General features: G+C 36.3%; 1 protein-coding gene across 1 annotated transcript in view; it reads left to right on the top strand.

The window, feature by feature from the left end:
* The window catches only part of LRCH2 (leucine-rich repeats and calponin homology (CH) domain containing 2), a 169,876-nt gene that overhangs the window by 124,486 nt on the left and 30,381 nt on the right, over positions 1-15,009 (top strand). The window contains exon 11 of the mRNA XM_006901583.1: positions 658-765. Coding sequence (XP_006901645.1) covers positions 658-765 — 108 coding nt within the window. The remainder of the gene's footprint in view (positions 1-657; positions 766-15,009) is intronic.

Raw genomic sequence — 15,009 nt, forward strand, 5'->3', positions numbered from 1 at the left:
TCCTTAGAAAGTTAAACATAGGGGAGCTCTGGTGGCCTAGTGGCAAGGAGCTGCAACTACAATCCCAGAGGCGCACGGTTCGAACCCACCAGATGCTCTGCTGGGGAAGGAGGGGCAGTCTCCTCCTGTACCAGTCAGGTCTGATTTGATGGTACACTCACACAAAAATAATAAAATAAAATTTTTTTTAAAAGTTACACGTATTTACCTTATGACTAATAATTATACACCTGAGTATATATCCCCAAAGAATTCAAAGCAAAGACTTAAAAAAAAAACACAACCCAACCTTGTACACTAATGGCCATAGCTATACATTCGTTCACAGCTGCTAAAAAATGGCAACATAAATGATAATCAACAGATGAATAAATAAATGGGGGTATATACATACAATGGAATATTATGTGTGTGGTAGAATAAAAAAATCAAGTTTTAGTACACTGACAATATTAAGTAAGTGATATAAATGAGACATAAAAGACATAAACTGGCACATTGTATAATCCCTTTCTGTGAAATGCCGAGAACAGGCAAATGCATAGAGCCAAAACTAGATTATGTACTATAATGAAGGAACAATAGGGAGAAATTAATGGCATAAAATTTAATGTGCCTTGGTTTTTTAAAAATAATCATGTTTATGTCACTTTTCAGACCTCAGAAAGAACAATTACTTGCAGAGGAAGAGGAAGATGATTTGAAGGAAGTAACTGATTTGAGAAAAATAGCCGTTCACTTACTGCAGCAAGAGCAGAAGAACAGGTATTCTTTTCAGTAATGATATTTACATGGGCAAATTTTGTAGTAATTAAATTCAATTAGTTAAAGATTGTCAAATACATTACTTGAAACTTCAAGTGAACAATAAAACCCACTGCCATTAAGACAAGTCTGATTCATAGTGGATTCCAAGGCTGTGAATCTCTATTGGAAGAGACTGCTCATCTTTTTCCTTGGAGCAACCTGTGGCTTTGAACCACTGAGCTTTTGTTTATGTCATAAAGCCCCCTCAAATCAACAGTAAGACCTTCTTAAGAGCTAGTTCACAATACCATTAGTTGACAGTAAGAAATACTTTCTAGGAAGATGTAAAATTACATACATTTAACAAAACATTTTTTAATCATATAGTCATCATATTTAATGTTGCTTAAGTATCTTTTAGTATTCCTGAGTGCTAATTAAGTATCTGATTTCTTTATTAATATTCCAATAGCAAATACACTTTAAACCTTTTTTCCTAAGTAATTGCCACATGTATATAGTGTGACTTTTTATCAGATTTCAGATTATGTGTGATATTTGTGAACATCCTAGAATTGATTTGCCTTCATTATTCTATAAACTATAAATTAATAAATTATTGAGGAGTAGTGATGTCAGTTTGAGGACTAAGGTGCATCTGATTCAGGCCATAGTCGTTCTGATTACTAGTTATGCATCTGAGACCTGAACAGTGAATAAGGATGACAGAAAAAGAATTGATGCCTTTGAACTGTGGTGTTGGAAAAGAGTACTGAACATCCCATGAACGGCCAGGAGAATGAACAGATATGTCTTGGAGAGGGTGCAGCTAGAGTGCTCTTTGGAGGCAAGAATGATAAGGCTTCCTTAACCTCATATACTTTGGACATGTTGCTAGGAGGTGCTGTTCCTTGGAGAGGAACCTGATGTTGGGAAGGGTGGAGGGTAGGTGAAAGAGAGGAAGACCCTCAATCAGGTGGATTGACATAGTGACTGCTGCAATGGGCTCTTGTGTGTCAGGAAGTGTGAGGATGGTGCAGGACAAAACAGGGTTCAGATCTTTTGTTTATAGGGTCACTATGGGTCATACTCGACAGCACCTAACAGCAGCAACAATGAATGGTTGGCTGCATCAGCATACTGATTTGAAAATCATAGCTTATATCTATTTTTTAGTCAAGACTATTTTGTCCTTTGTTCAGGCTTCCTCCAGATGTATGTTACTGGCAGTTAAAAAGACTTTGTAGGAATGAGTATTAAATCAGTGCAAGTCTATTTTTAATACAAGAAATGTTTCATGGGATACTTTTGTTACCTTGCAGAATGAATTCCATTTATAATTTTTAAATAAGAATACATCAGATAATCTTTTGATTTGAGAAAATTAAGAGACTAATCTTGGTACATTTTACATGGGTACCTAAAAAGTATTTTATTCCACTTATTCAGATTCTGAATGTTAGTTGATCATCTGTTCATGTTTTGGAAAGTTAAAAATAAACTAATATATTGTTTTTCTTGTTTTTATAAAAATACTCAATATGAAACATTAATGACAAATTCATGATTTTTAGGGGCAATCTCAGTAATGGTGGTGGTAGTTGTTAAGTGCTGTCGAGTCGTAGGCAACTCATAGCGACCCTATGAACGAAAGAACTGAACACTTGTATAACTTTCATCATTTCTCCAAGTTCATAGGGTTTCCAGAGGCAAGCTATTTTGAAAGTGAATGCCACTCCTGCTTCCAAGCAGTAATGGTTGTTGTTGTTGTTGTTATGTGCCGTCGAGTCGTTTGCGACTCATAGCGACCCTATGCACAACAGCCCTAAACCCTGCTCTATCCTGTGCCAACCGCACTGCCTCTGACAAACCCATCCCGATAATCCCAGTCACCAATTCAGTCCATCTCATAGAGGGTCTTCCCGTCCTGCGCCGTGCCTCCACCCTCCCAAGCATGATGTCCCTCTCCAAGGACCCGTCCCTCCTGGCAACATGTCCAAAGTATGTCAGACGAAGCCCCAAAATCCTTGCCTCCAAGGAGTTGCTTGGTTTAATCCTCTCCAAGATGAATCTTTTTGTTTTCCTGGCAGTCCATGGTACATTCAGTACTCTTCTCCAGCACCACAGCTCAAAGGCATCCACTCTCCTTCTGTCCTCCCTAGTCATTGTCCAACTCTCTGATGCATAACAAGCGATTGCAAATACCATGGCCTGTATCAGGCGCACCTTAGTCTCCAGAGAGACACCGTTGCTCCTGAGTACTTTAGAGAGGTCCCTAACAGCAGACTTTCCCATCACGATACGCTTTTTGATTTCCTGACTGCTGGTGCCAAGAGTCTTGACTGTGGAGCCGAGCAAACTGAAGCTGTGAACAGTCTCTACATAATATAATAAACTAGGTAGACCTTCAGTATTTTTTCCCCCTAGCTTCTAGATAATGTTAAAAAAACCCATACTATAACTAATCATTCAGTTCAAATCAACTAGTTGCTCTATGGGAGAAAGATAGACACACTACTCCCATGCAGTTCACTGCCTCTAGAAATCCATTGGAGAATCAGCTATGGTGGCTTAATTCCGAGTCAGCAGCACACAGTAACAATATAAATTATCACTAATTTTTGTCCTGTTTATATTTGATGTGTCTCCAATTCATATCTCTCTTATACAATTATTATTTTATATCATCTTTTCCATTATTTATCTTCTAGTCTTTCCTGGTGATTTATTCCTGGGTGATCTTTTGTTATTGGCTACTTAGGAGGTGGTGTGTTTTCACTCTGGAAGTACGATTGATTTGTTGATAGTTCTTTAGTTTCAGATATTTGCTGTAGCAAGCAACCACCTCTTCTGTGAAGCTAAAAAAGCAGTTGAGTTTCTGTTTCTTCTTCCTATCAGATGAAAGAATTTTATTAAACATTTCATGCACTGAATATTGGATTTACAAGAAAATTTTGTGCTAGAAGAGGCAAAATTCTCTAAAGATGCATTAGAAGTACATAAGACACAATATCCAATTTTTTCTAACTGCTAAAAATAACATTTTAGAACATGAGTTTAGATTTTTAACAATTTTATATATATATATAATTTCTGTGTTTAATAATAGATATTCAGTAGTAAAGTTGACTGATTGCTTTGAATATTAACTTCATTAAAAGTTAATGTTTCTCTAAAGAGATTCTATTCTATTTAGAAAAAGAATTTCTATCTTTCTGTGATACTTCTTTGCTTCATCCGTCCTTTCAGATGTTGTTGTTGTTAGCTGCCATCAAGTCAACCCTGACTCATGATGATCTTTTGTATGTCATATAGGATCTTAGTGACTAATTTTTTGGAAATAGATTGCCAGGCCTTTCTTCTGAGGGGCCTCTGGGTGGACATGAACAGCCAGCTTTTGGTAAGAGCCTAGAACTTAACTGTGTCTACCACTCAGAGACTCTTTTCAGATGTTAGTGCATTTAAGTGCAAGACCTCTACGGATTAAATGTTAAGATGCAGCGACCTTAACATTGTGATTATATGTAGTATTTGAAAGCATTGAAAAGATTTATAGTACTGTAGTCATACATTAGAACTCTTGCCTTTGAACTGGTTCTGAGTCATAGCTGACCCTCCACCAGGTTTCTGAAGCTGTAAATTGCAAGGGAGGCGATTGCTCAGCTCTCTCCTGTGACTCACCAAAGAAGCACAGCCTTTGGGTTAGAAGCATAACTGTCTGCAGACTATGCCACCAGAACGCTCAAGTTCTAAGTTAAAGAGCACACATTTCAAATAATTATTATTTATAAAGGACTTAAGTCTAATTATATTAATGGCTGAATTGTAATTAAGTGTCAGAATTATTTTATGCCAAATACAGTATTTTTTTTTCCATTAAATTATCTTAGACATTTTTACTATATGCTGCTATTGCTCAGGTCTCTTAAAACCCCAAACCAACTCTACTCCCCTTGATCCCATCCCCACTCCCGACAGCCCTCCATCTGGTTTCATGACAACTCTCCATTTGGTTTCTGAAGCTATAAATCTTTTTTTCTTTTTTTATTATTATCATTATTTTTAATGAAAGTTTACAGAGATTTTGGATTTCCATTCATTCATTGTTGCACTTTTCTCCCTGCCTGCCCCTCCTTGAAAAGTAAAAGAAAAAGTAAAAAAAAAGTAAAAGTAAAGGTAAAAGAAAAATTCTTTCATTGTTATAAAATCCCTCCCCCCCAAGTCCGCTCCACTATGCAGCCTTCCTTCTGGACTCATGTCATGACAATAATACCTTATTATATATACCTTTTAAACAGGAAGCTATAAATCTTAATGAGAGAAAATACCACTTTTTTTTCCCTCTGGGAATTCTGGGTGGCTTGCATTTCTGAATTTTTGGCTGCCCAAGGGCTTTCTCCAATCTCTTCGATGCAGTTAAAATGTTGTTTATTAAGGAAGCTCTGGTGGCCTACTGGCAAGAAACGGCACTGCAACCCCAGAGGTATGTGGTTCAAATCCACCAGATGCTCTGCTGGAAAAGGAGGAGCAATCTCCTCCTGTACCAGTCAGATCTGATTTGACGGTACATGTGCAAAAAATAATAAAGTAAAATAAAAAAATGTTGTTTATTGTCATAATATTTGAATTGTGTAAAGTCATGAACATTTACAATTAATTTTATAAAGGATATATCCCACAAATGATTTAATGTTATATACCCCTTCGGTAGTTTAGATTTTACCCCCATTCCCACTGTATTTGTAGATTCTTTTTCAATGAATGCCTGAAATGTTACTTAACATCGCAAGCCTATCAGTAGTTGTAACATTTCTTTCTAGGCTTCATCATAACCACTGTAAACTTGTGCAATCTTTGTTTATCTATGTTAAGATTACTTTTGCTTCCCACGAAGTACTATCCAGGTCTCCTATTTTGACAATGTTCTTATTAACTTATTTAGTTAGGTTCTAATGTAGGTCTGGTGGCCTAGTGGTAAGAAACTGCACTTGCAAATGCAAAGGTTCAAACCCACTAGCTGTTCCACAAAAAATGGACAATCTCTTCCCATGTGATTAAACTGTCTTTGAAAACCCACTTGAGTGTCAGCTAGGGGCCAGTTCCAACTCAGTGCTACACAACAAGAAGTGTAAGTTAGATGCAAAGTTAACTCTCAGTTAAAAGAAGCCTTGTGTTACTCTTATGTTGAAATCAGTGATGTTTTTCTTATAGCAGCTTTGTCACTTGTTCAGTGTTGATTATTTTATAAAACATAATGAATGGGAATGATTCTATGAAACACAATGTGAATGAAGGACAATGTGAAGCACAATGTATACAAACTTTGTAAGCAAACCAATATAAAATAAAATAAATCTTTATTTTTTTTAAAAGATTTATAGCAGTGCTTGTTAAGTGATGTTATCTTAGGCAAGTAAGACAAGGAGGCATTGAGGAAAAAATGAAATACCAAAAGGGACTGACAAAATAGCAGCAAATACACCTTGAAATAGAAAACCAATTGCTGTAATTTTGTAAAAGTATTATGTGTTACATAGGCCCTCTCACACAAGGTACTGTCATAAGTGATCTGTGTTATTTTTCTTTTTAAAACAACATGAAAAATCAGCATAGTGAGCATATGCATATACATTGAGGGGTCGGATATGGTTGAACAAAGTATAACACTTGAGTTATTTTCCGAAAAATACAGGAGTGTTCAAATTCTGAAGCCTAGTAATTTGGAAGATTCTCCCTTCCTCTAGTTAAGGTACATAAACTTAATTAATATTAAATGCTTATTACTATTGAATTTTTAAAATTAGTATCTTTCCTGCCCCAAAATGAATTATTGTTTTGACTTGTGTTTGAGTATACTAAAGTCTCTTAATCGGTGATTTGCCTACATTAAAAGAATTACTTATTCAGGACATCTTAAATTTACATTTACTATAATGAAATGTACAAAGAGGTAGAGCACAAAAAGAAAAACTCGCTTGGCATTTCTCAAGCTGAAAGAATTGAAAAACAAATTCAAGTCTCGAGTTGGAATACTGAGAGATGTTATTGGCAAAATATTGAATGATCCAAGAAGTATAAAAAGAAAATGGAAGGAATACACAGAATAACTGTACCAAAAAGAATTCATTAACACTGAAAAATTTTAGGAACTGCCATATGAACAAGAGCCAGTGGTAATTAATTGTGCTTATGTGAAATGTATACCTAGATCAGGAAGCTGTTATCTGAACACAGCAAGGGAACACTGCATCATTTAAGATCAGGAAGGGGGTGTGCATCAGAGTTGTATGCTTCCTTCGTACCAATCCATTCTGTATGCTGAGCAAATAATTCACAAAGCTGGATTCTGTGAAGAAGAATGTGGTATCCAGATCAGAGGAAGACTCATCAACAATCTACATTATGCAGATTGCACAACCTTACTTGCTGAAACTGAGGAGGACCTGAAGCACTTGCTGCGGAAGGTCAAGGGCTGCAGCCTCCAATATGAATCGAAGCTCAACATCAAGAAGACAAAGATTCTCACCACTGGACCAATTGGCAGTTTCTTGATAGATGGAGAAGGGATTGAAGTTGTTAACGACTTCAGCATGCTTAGGTCCACAGTCAACATTTTTGGCACCAACAGTCAGGAAATCAAAGGATGAATTGCACTGACAAAGTCTACTCTTAGGGACCTCTCCAGAGTGCTGAAGAGCATCAATGTCAATCTGGAGATTAAGATGTGCCTTATCCAGGACATGGTCTTTGCAACTACTTGCTGTGCATCAGAAAGCTGAATAAGGACTAAGGATGACAGAAGAAGAATTGATGCCTCTGTGGGAGAATGAACAGTCTCCTCCCATGCAATTTACTATCTCTGAAAACCCACTGGAGGGTCAGCTGTGAGTTGGTTCCGACTTGATTGTACACAACAGCAACAGCATGGCAAGTGTGTAGAGAAAGGATAAACATTTCTTTAATACTTGATAAAAAGGAACTCTGGTGGCATGGTCCAGAGGAGTTGCACAGTTAACTCAAAGGTGTCTCCTCTCTGGTGGTTTGAATCATATTAGTGGCTTCCTGGGAAAAAGGTCTCCCATGAAATTTACAGCCTCAGAAAACTCCACCTCGAGGGCAGTGAGTTTTGTGTTTCAATACTTGTTATATGAGTACTGTCCTGAGTGTTTCAGATATATGCTCTCACTTAAATCTCAAAAAACCTCCATGACATTGTTACCCCCAGTTTATAGATGAGAAAACTGAGGTACAGAAGTCATCCTAAGTTGCTGAAGATCATTACTCACTGCTTCCAAGTTGATTCCTACTCACAGTGACCCCTTGGAGGAGTTGGTGGATTCAAACTGCCACCCTTTTGATTAGCAACCTACTACACTACCAGGGGTGCTGTAGAATGAGCATGTACACACAAAGCGACCCTAGAACCCTTAAGTCCTCACACACGCTACTGAGAACACTCAACTTCCTCGAGTTCCACATCATCCATGGGACGTCTTCTAGATACGCAACAATTTCAATGGAGCTTACTTCCCCCCTCCCCAAATATTTATTTCTTCTATTACATTATCTGAGTGATTTTGTCAGTTTCCTTATCCAAGTCAACAACTTGAAAAACTTGAATGCCATCTCCCTCATGCACCCCTCCTAGTCTGATCACTTTAAAAAACAGTAATTGTAGCTTATTAAAATTGCCTGCAGCTGTCTCAGTCCATCTCCTGTTCTATTTGTGATGATTTTTGCCTTGCCTTATTCCACCTGAATAAATTCATCAGTCTTGCCCACCTTCAAATAGGTCTTCTGTAAGAGTCGTCATTTGAAGTCACAACTCTGTGTTTATTTCCTTCCAGATGCTCTTTTATCACTATCAGGATAAAAATTAAAATGTTTATCTTTTTTGTTTTGTTTTGATTTTGTGTTTACCTTCTAGTGTGTGGATCCAAATCTAGTTGGTTTTGTTTTAAAGTGCCCTTGCCCCTGTTTTAAGCTGAATTGCAGATCTCCTTTGATATAAAATACCTCAAGCACAGCTAACAAGCAGGAAACCATGTTGTTAAATGTTTATTACCTATGTACCTTTCAATCTTAACCTTTTTTTAAAAAAAATAAAATGTCTTATTTTAATTGTTTTTAATGAAAGTATACAGAAAAGTTTAGATTTTCATTCATTCATTGTCACACATTTCTTTCTTCCCTTCCCCCTTCCTCAGTTCAGTTTTAGTTTTTAAAAAATACTCATTCATTGTTGCCCAAGTACCTCCCTCCCCCAGAATCCTCTTTGCAATGTACCTCTTATTCTGGGCTGTTGTCATATGTATAATGTCAAATCATATATTCCTCTTAAACAATCATTTATTCCAATGAATCCATTCATTATGTATCCAGTCTTATCCTATGCTCCTCCCAACCCCACATGTCAGACCTGCTTTGTAACAATGGTGCTATGCAGTATTTGTCCTTTTGTGACTGAGATATCTTCACTCCACATAATGTCCTGCAGGGTTCCCCACGTTGCATAATGTTTTCTTAATTCATTATTTTTCAGTGTTGCATAGTATTCCATTGGATGAATATACCATAGTTTTTCTGTCTATTCGTTTGCTGATGGGCACTTGGGTTGCTTCCATCTCTTTGCTATTGTAAATAATGCAGCAGTAAACATGGGTATGCATATATCTGTTTGGGTGGTGGTTCTGGTTTCTTTAGGGAATATTGCCAGCAGTGACATAAAATGTTTATCTTAACCTGTAGAGTTAAAGTAGATTTCTGTCTGTCTGAGGAGCCTCGTCTCATGCTATCCACTGATACCTTTTGTAGTTAGGAACACTACTTCTTTCTTTAGTTCACCATTATTTTACATTTTTGTTTTACATGCTGACCCTTTTACTAAGAGTGCTCTTTTTCCTTTCTTTATGTCATCTTACATAGTTCAGTTGGTCTATGTGCTCAATTTTCATCCCCCAAACTGTGAGCTTTCTTCTGTCTCAAATGTTATTTGATTGGATTTAATTGAGGCTCTTTTTTGAATACTTAATTTGTTATGTTATATATATTCCTTTAATGTTTATTATTTATCTGTTACTTGCCTTTCTCCCTCAGTTCATTGCATTTCCACCATCAGTATCTTCCTTAGTATCCTACCTTTCTCTTGAGAAAGCCTCAACTACCCAAACCTCAAAACTATGATACTCAGTCTTGGCCTTTCTTTTGCAGAAGTACCTTCTTCATTTCTAGTGTTCAAAATGTGTACCTAATTCCTCGTTTAAAAGCAAAACTAATTTATGTTTTTCCTAATTAAAAAAAAAATGTTGTTAGGTACCATGGAGTCAAGTACTGTTCATACTGACCCTGTGAAAAACAGACCTGACCCCTGCCCTATCCTGTGCCATCCTCTATCTCTGACAAACTAGAACCCATTGCTGCCATCACTGTGTCTATCTTGTTGGGGATTATCCTTCTTTCACTGACCCTCCATTTTTCCAAGCATGATATCTCTTTCCAAACAATAGCCTCATCTAGCAACATGTCCAAAATGTGGGAGATGGAGCATCATTATCTTTGCCTTCAAGGAACATTATGGCTGTACTTTCTCCAACAGCACAACTAAAGGCATCAGTTCTTATTGTCATCCTTATTCATTGTCCAGCTCTCTGATTCATTGTAGATGATTGAGAAGATCATGGCCTGAATAAAGTGTACCATATGTTTCAAATTTACATCATTGCTCTTAAGTATTTTGTGAAGGTCCCTGACAGCAGACTTGCCCAAAAGTGATACATCTTCTGAATTCCTGGTTATTGGTGCCAAGGGTGTTGATTGTTAACCCAAGCATGATTAAATTTTTGCCAGCTTCAATCCTGTGTCCACCTAGCATGATGTTGACTGTTGGCTCTGTAGTGAGGATCTTTATTTCCTTGATGTTGAGATGTAATCTATACCAAGGAGAGGAGGGGTTTTATTGTTTCTTTCTTTTTTTAAGACAGTAGTTCTTCTGCAGCAAACATTTCATGGCATCTCCACTTTCTGCAAACAAGATTGTCTTCTGAATAACACAGGTTGTTGATAAATCTTCCTCCAAATCCTGATATCACACTCCTCTTCACCGAGTCCAGCTTCATCAATTATTTGCTCAGAATACAGGTTAAGTAGGTATGGGGAAAGAATACAACTCTGACACACACCTTTCTTGATTTTAATCCATACAGTATTCACTTGCTACATTTGGATAATAGCTTCCTGATCTAGGTATAGATTTGTCCTGAGCACAATTAAGTGCTCTGGGATTCCCATTCTTTTCAATGCTCTCCATAATTTATTATTCACACAGTCAGATACCTTTTGTATAGTCAATAAAACAAAAATAGACATTCTTTTGGTATTCTCTGCTCTCAAACAGGGTCCATCTGACATCAGCATTGCCCACTTCTAAACCCAGCTTGAACTTCTTCTGGAAGTTCTGTTTTTGTACTCTTCTAGCCAATTTTGGATGACCTTTAACAATATTTTGCTTGCATGTGACATTAATGATATTGTTCAATAATTTCCACATTCTGTTGGAACACCTTTCTTGGAAATGGGTATGGATATGGATCTTTTCCCGTCAGTCAGCCATTTTCCAGATTTCTGGGCATAGACTGGTAAGCACATCTAAGGCTGCATCTTTTAATGAAAACATGTCAGTTGGTATTTCATCAATTCCTGGGACCTTATTTTGATCCCCCAGTGCCTTCTTGAACTTCATACTTCCTTACCATTGGCTCTTGTTCATACCTTATTTCCTGAAATTTTTCAGTATCAACTGATTGGTTTTGATAGAGTGATTCTGTATATTCCTTCATTATGCTATTGATGTTTCTTGAATCATTCAAGATTTTGCCCATAGCATCACTCAGTATTGCAACTTGAGGCTTAAATTTATTTTTCCATTCTTTCAGCTTGAGAGATGCCAGTAAAGTTTTTCTATTCTCTGACTCCAGCTCTTTGCAGATTTCTTGATAATAGTTTACTTTGTCTTCTCGAGCTGCCCTTTGAAAGTTTTTGTTCAACTCTTTTACTTTAGCATCTTTCTTTTTTTTTTAATTCTTGATGCTCTAATGCAAATTTTTTAATCTCTTCTGAAACCCCTTTTTGCCTTTTCTTCCTTCTCCTCTTTGTAATGACCTTTGGTTGTATTCCTGAATAATGTTCTCCCACAGTCCCCTTGTCCTTGATCATTGGTGTTCAAGGCCTGTTCTTGAGATGACTCTTAAATTCAGCTGGGATAGACTCCAGGTTGTACTTTGGTTCCTGTTGGCAAGTTTAAAGTGTCTTCAGCTTCAATTTGAAGTTGCATGTGAGTAATTCATGGTCTGTTCTACAATCAGCACCTAGTCTGGCTTTGACTATTGATACTTCTCTTCTCCAATGATTCTGCAGTCTGATTACTGTTCAGTCTATCAGATAAAATAATAATGTAGTTTTAGATATTGTTGAAAATTGGAAAATGTATCAAATCGAAGAACATGAACAGCCATCATCTATCACGAAATGCCTCAGAAAAGATAAGTCGTAGAATTTTGATGTTTTCTTTAGACAATTTTGCATTTATATGCCAGGAAATGTCCGTGTGTGTGTGTGTGTGTGTGTGTGTGTGTGTGTGTATATTAATAAAATTTATAACTTGAGTTTTTTTCTGCACCGTAACTTGGTGTATAATCTTGTGGCATCGATTTGACTGTGACTTATAGGGAATCTATGAACAACTTATTCGAATCTTACCCTATCTTGGGCTGTCCTCAAGATCTCAAACACATTTGTACCTTTTGTTGAAGTTACAGTGTCTTTTTTTTTGGAGGGTCTTCCTCCCTTTCTCTGATCCTCCACCTTTCTCGACATGATGTCTTTTTAAAGACCTGGCCCTTTCTGCCAACATACCTAAAATATGTGAAACAGAGTTTTACTATACTTACCTCCAGCAAGATCCTTGGTTTCCCTGCCTCCAAGACAGACTTGCTTATTCTTTTGTCAGTCCAGAAGATATACAGTACTCTTTTCCAGCACCACAATACAAAGACATTTAAGTTTTCCATAATCCTTATTCATTATTCAACTTTCAGATGCATAGAAAAAAATTGAAAATACTATAGATCAGGCACACATTAACTTTGAAACTGACATAATGTCTCTTTAGCACTCTGGAGAGAAGTCCTTGACAGCAGATTTTCCCAATGCAGTACACCTTTTAATTCCTCTTTTTAAATATATTTTTTATTGTTATTTTAATGAAAGTATACAGAAAACTTGGATTTCCATTAATTTATTATTGCATATTTTCCTACCTACCCCCTCAGTTTGCTTTTCTCTTAAAAACATTAAGTTGCAGTTTCCTCCGTGCCTCCCAGTCCATTTGGCTATGCACCTCTTGTTCTGGACTGTTGTAATGTAATTAATACCTAATCATAGATTCCTTTTAGACCGTTCTTTCCCTCATCTGTTTCAATGCAGTGTTCATTATCTAACTCCTCTTTTCTTAGTTTTTCCCAACCCCCATCTCTGTCCTATTTTAGAACAGTGGCATTATCCATTATTTGTCTTTTTGTGACTGAGATATTTCACTCAGCATAATGTTCTCCAGGGTCACCCATGTTGTGTAATATTTTATGAGTTCCTTGTTTCCAGTGCTGTGTAGTATGTGAATGTACTGCAGCTTCTCTCACCATTCATTTGTTCATGGGCACTTGGATTACTTCCATATCTTTGCTATTATGAATAGTGCAGCAATAAACATAGATGTGAATACCTTTTAATTTTTTTTTTTACTTTTATCTCTTTTGCCTATCTTTTCCTTTGGTCATTTTCTTAAAACATCACTTTGCTATTTTTAAAATGTAAGCATTCAGAAGCATAATTTTGCTTCTAATTTCAGCAATTAATACCAAAGCTAGGTAAAATAAAACTCCAGTCTTTTTAAGCATTGTAAGGCTTTAGCTCTTACTGCATTGTCGTCCCCTCTTCCCTCTCTCTTCCTAGTTAGTTCTTCTCTAGCTGTGCTAGTTTCTTTGCCTATGGTGATTTCCACCGAGATACTCATATGCCATATTTTCTTTGCCTTCAAATGTCTGTTCAGTTGTCATCTTTGAAGTGTTTCCTGACCAATCTATATAGAAAACAAGCTTCTCACACTTCTTTCTCCATACTTCCTATATTCTGCTGTTTTGTTTTGTTTTTTTTTTCATTTGAACCTAAGTTCATCTGAAAATATAAACTTTCTTTTTTGTACTTGTGTGTGTGTTTGTGTTTTGCCTTATTATTGCAGAATGACAAAATTATCCTTTGCTTGTTTTTTGTCACCACCCTTTACAGATGTAAATTTCTTATTTTTCAAATGGCATCTTTATTTATTGTAGAAATTTAAAATGCATAGGAAGCGGCTTTAGAATTATTAGATTTTGATATTTCTAAACTGAATATAAATGACATCTATTCTTTGAAAGTTTACTGTTTGTCTTAAATTATGCAGAGTGCAATATCTCAGTCACAAAAAGGCCACTGTTATAAAATAGGACTGACAGGGATGTTGGGGAGAAACGAGGAAAAGAAGGGATAAATAATGTACATGGCATTGAAACAGACAAGGGGGAGAACTGTATAAAAGGAATATATTATTAAATATTATTAATATGATAAGAGTCCAAAATAAGAGCTGCATAGTAAAATGATCTGAGGCAGGGGTGGGGGGGGGTGGGGGAACAACTGTGTAACAATGAAAGAACTTTTTTCCAAAGAAAAATGTGAACTGGGGGTGGGGCAGGGAGGAAAATGTTCAACAATGAATGAATGAATGGAAATCCATATTCTTTATAAACTTACAATAAAATATCAATTAAAAAATTTTGTATATGAAATTCATCCCTCTGGTAGATGCAATAGTGGTTCATTTTTCATGTTGTATAAATGTAGTATATGCTACTGAATAAAGAGAGGGCCTTTTATCTTGTTAGTATACATCTGATTAGGGTTCAAATTTTGTTTATTAAAAATAATGCTTCAATAGCTTATTTTTACTTTTTTCCTAAATCATTATGTAACAATTCCTATAGTTTTCTATGATTAAGTGTAGAATGGGTAGATCATGGAATGCCTTTAACATCCTTTATTTATTAGATAAATAGGGTTTTATACAAATTTGTACAATTACTTTCTTACATACCTGTAAAAGCTTACAAGGACAAACAACTTCACAACAATTTTAAGCTTTTAGATTTCTGTATATTTTTCTGTAAGATT

This window comes from Elephantulus edwardii, unplaced genomic scaffold (assembly GCF_000299155.1).
Source record: "Elephantulus edwardii isolate Elephantulus edwardi_28Jun2011 unplaced genomic scaffold, EleEdw1.0 scaffold00336, whole genome shotgun sequence".
Classification (NCBI taxonomy): domain Eukaryota; kingdom Metazoa; phylum Chordata; class Mammalia; order Macroscelidea; family Macroscelididae; genus Elephantulus; species Elephantulus edwardii.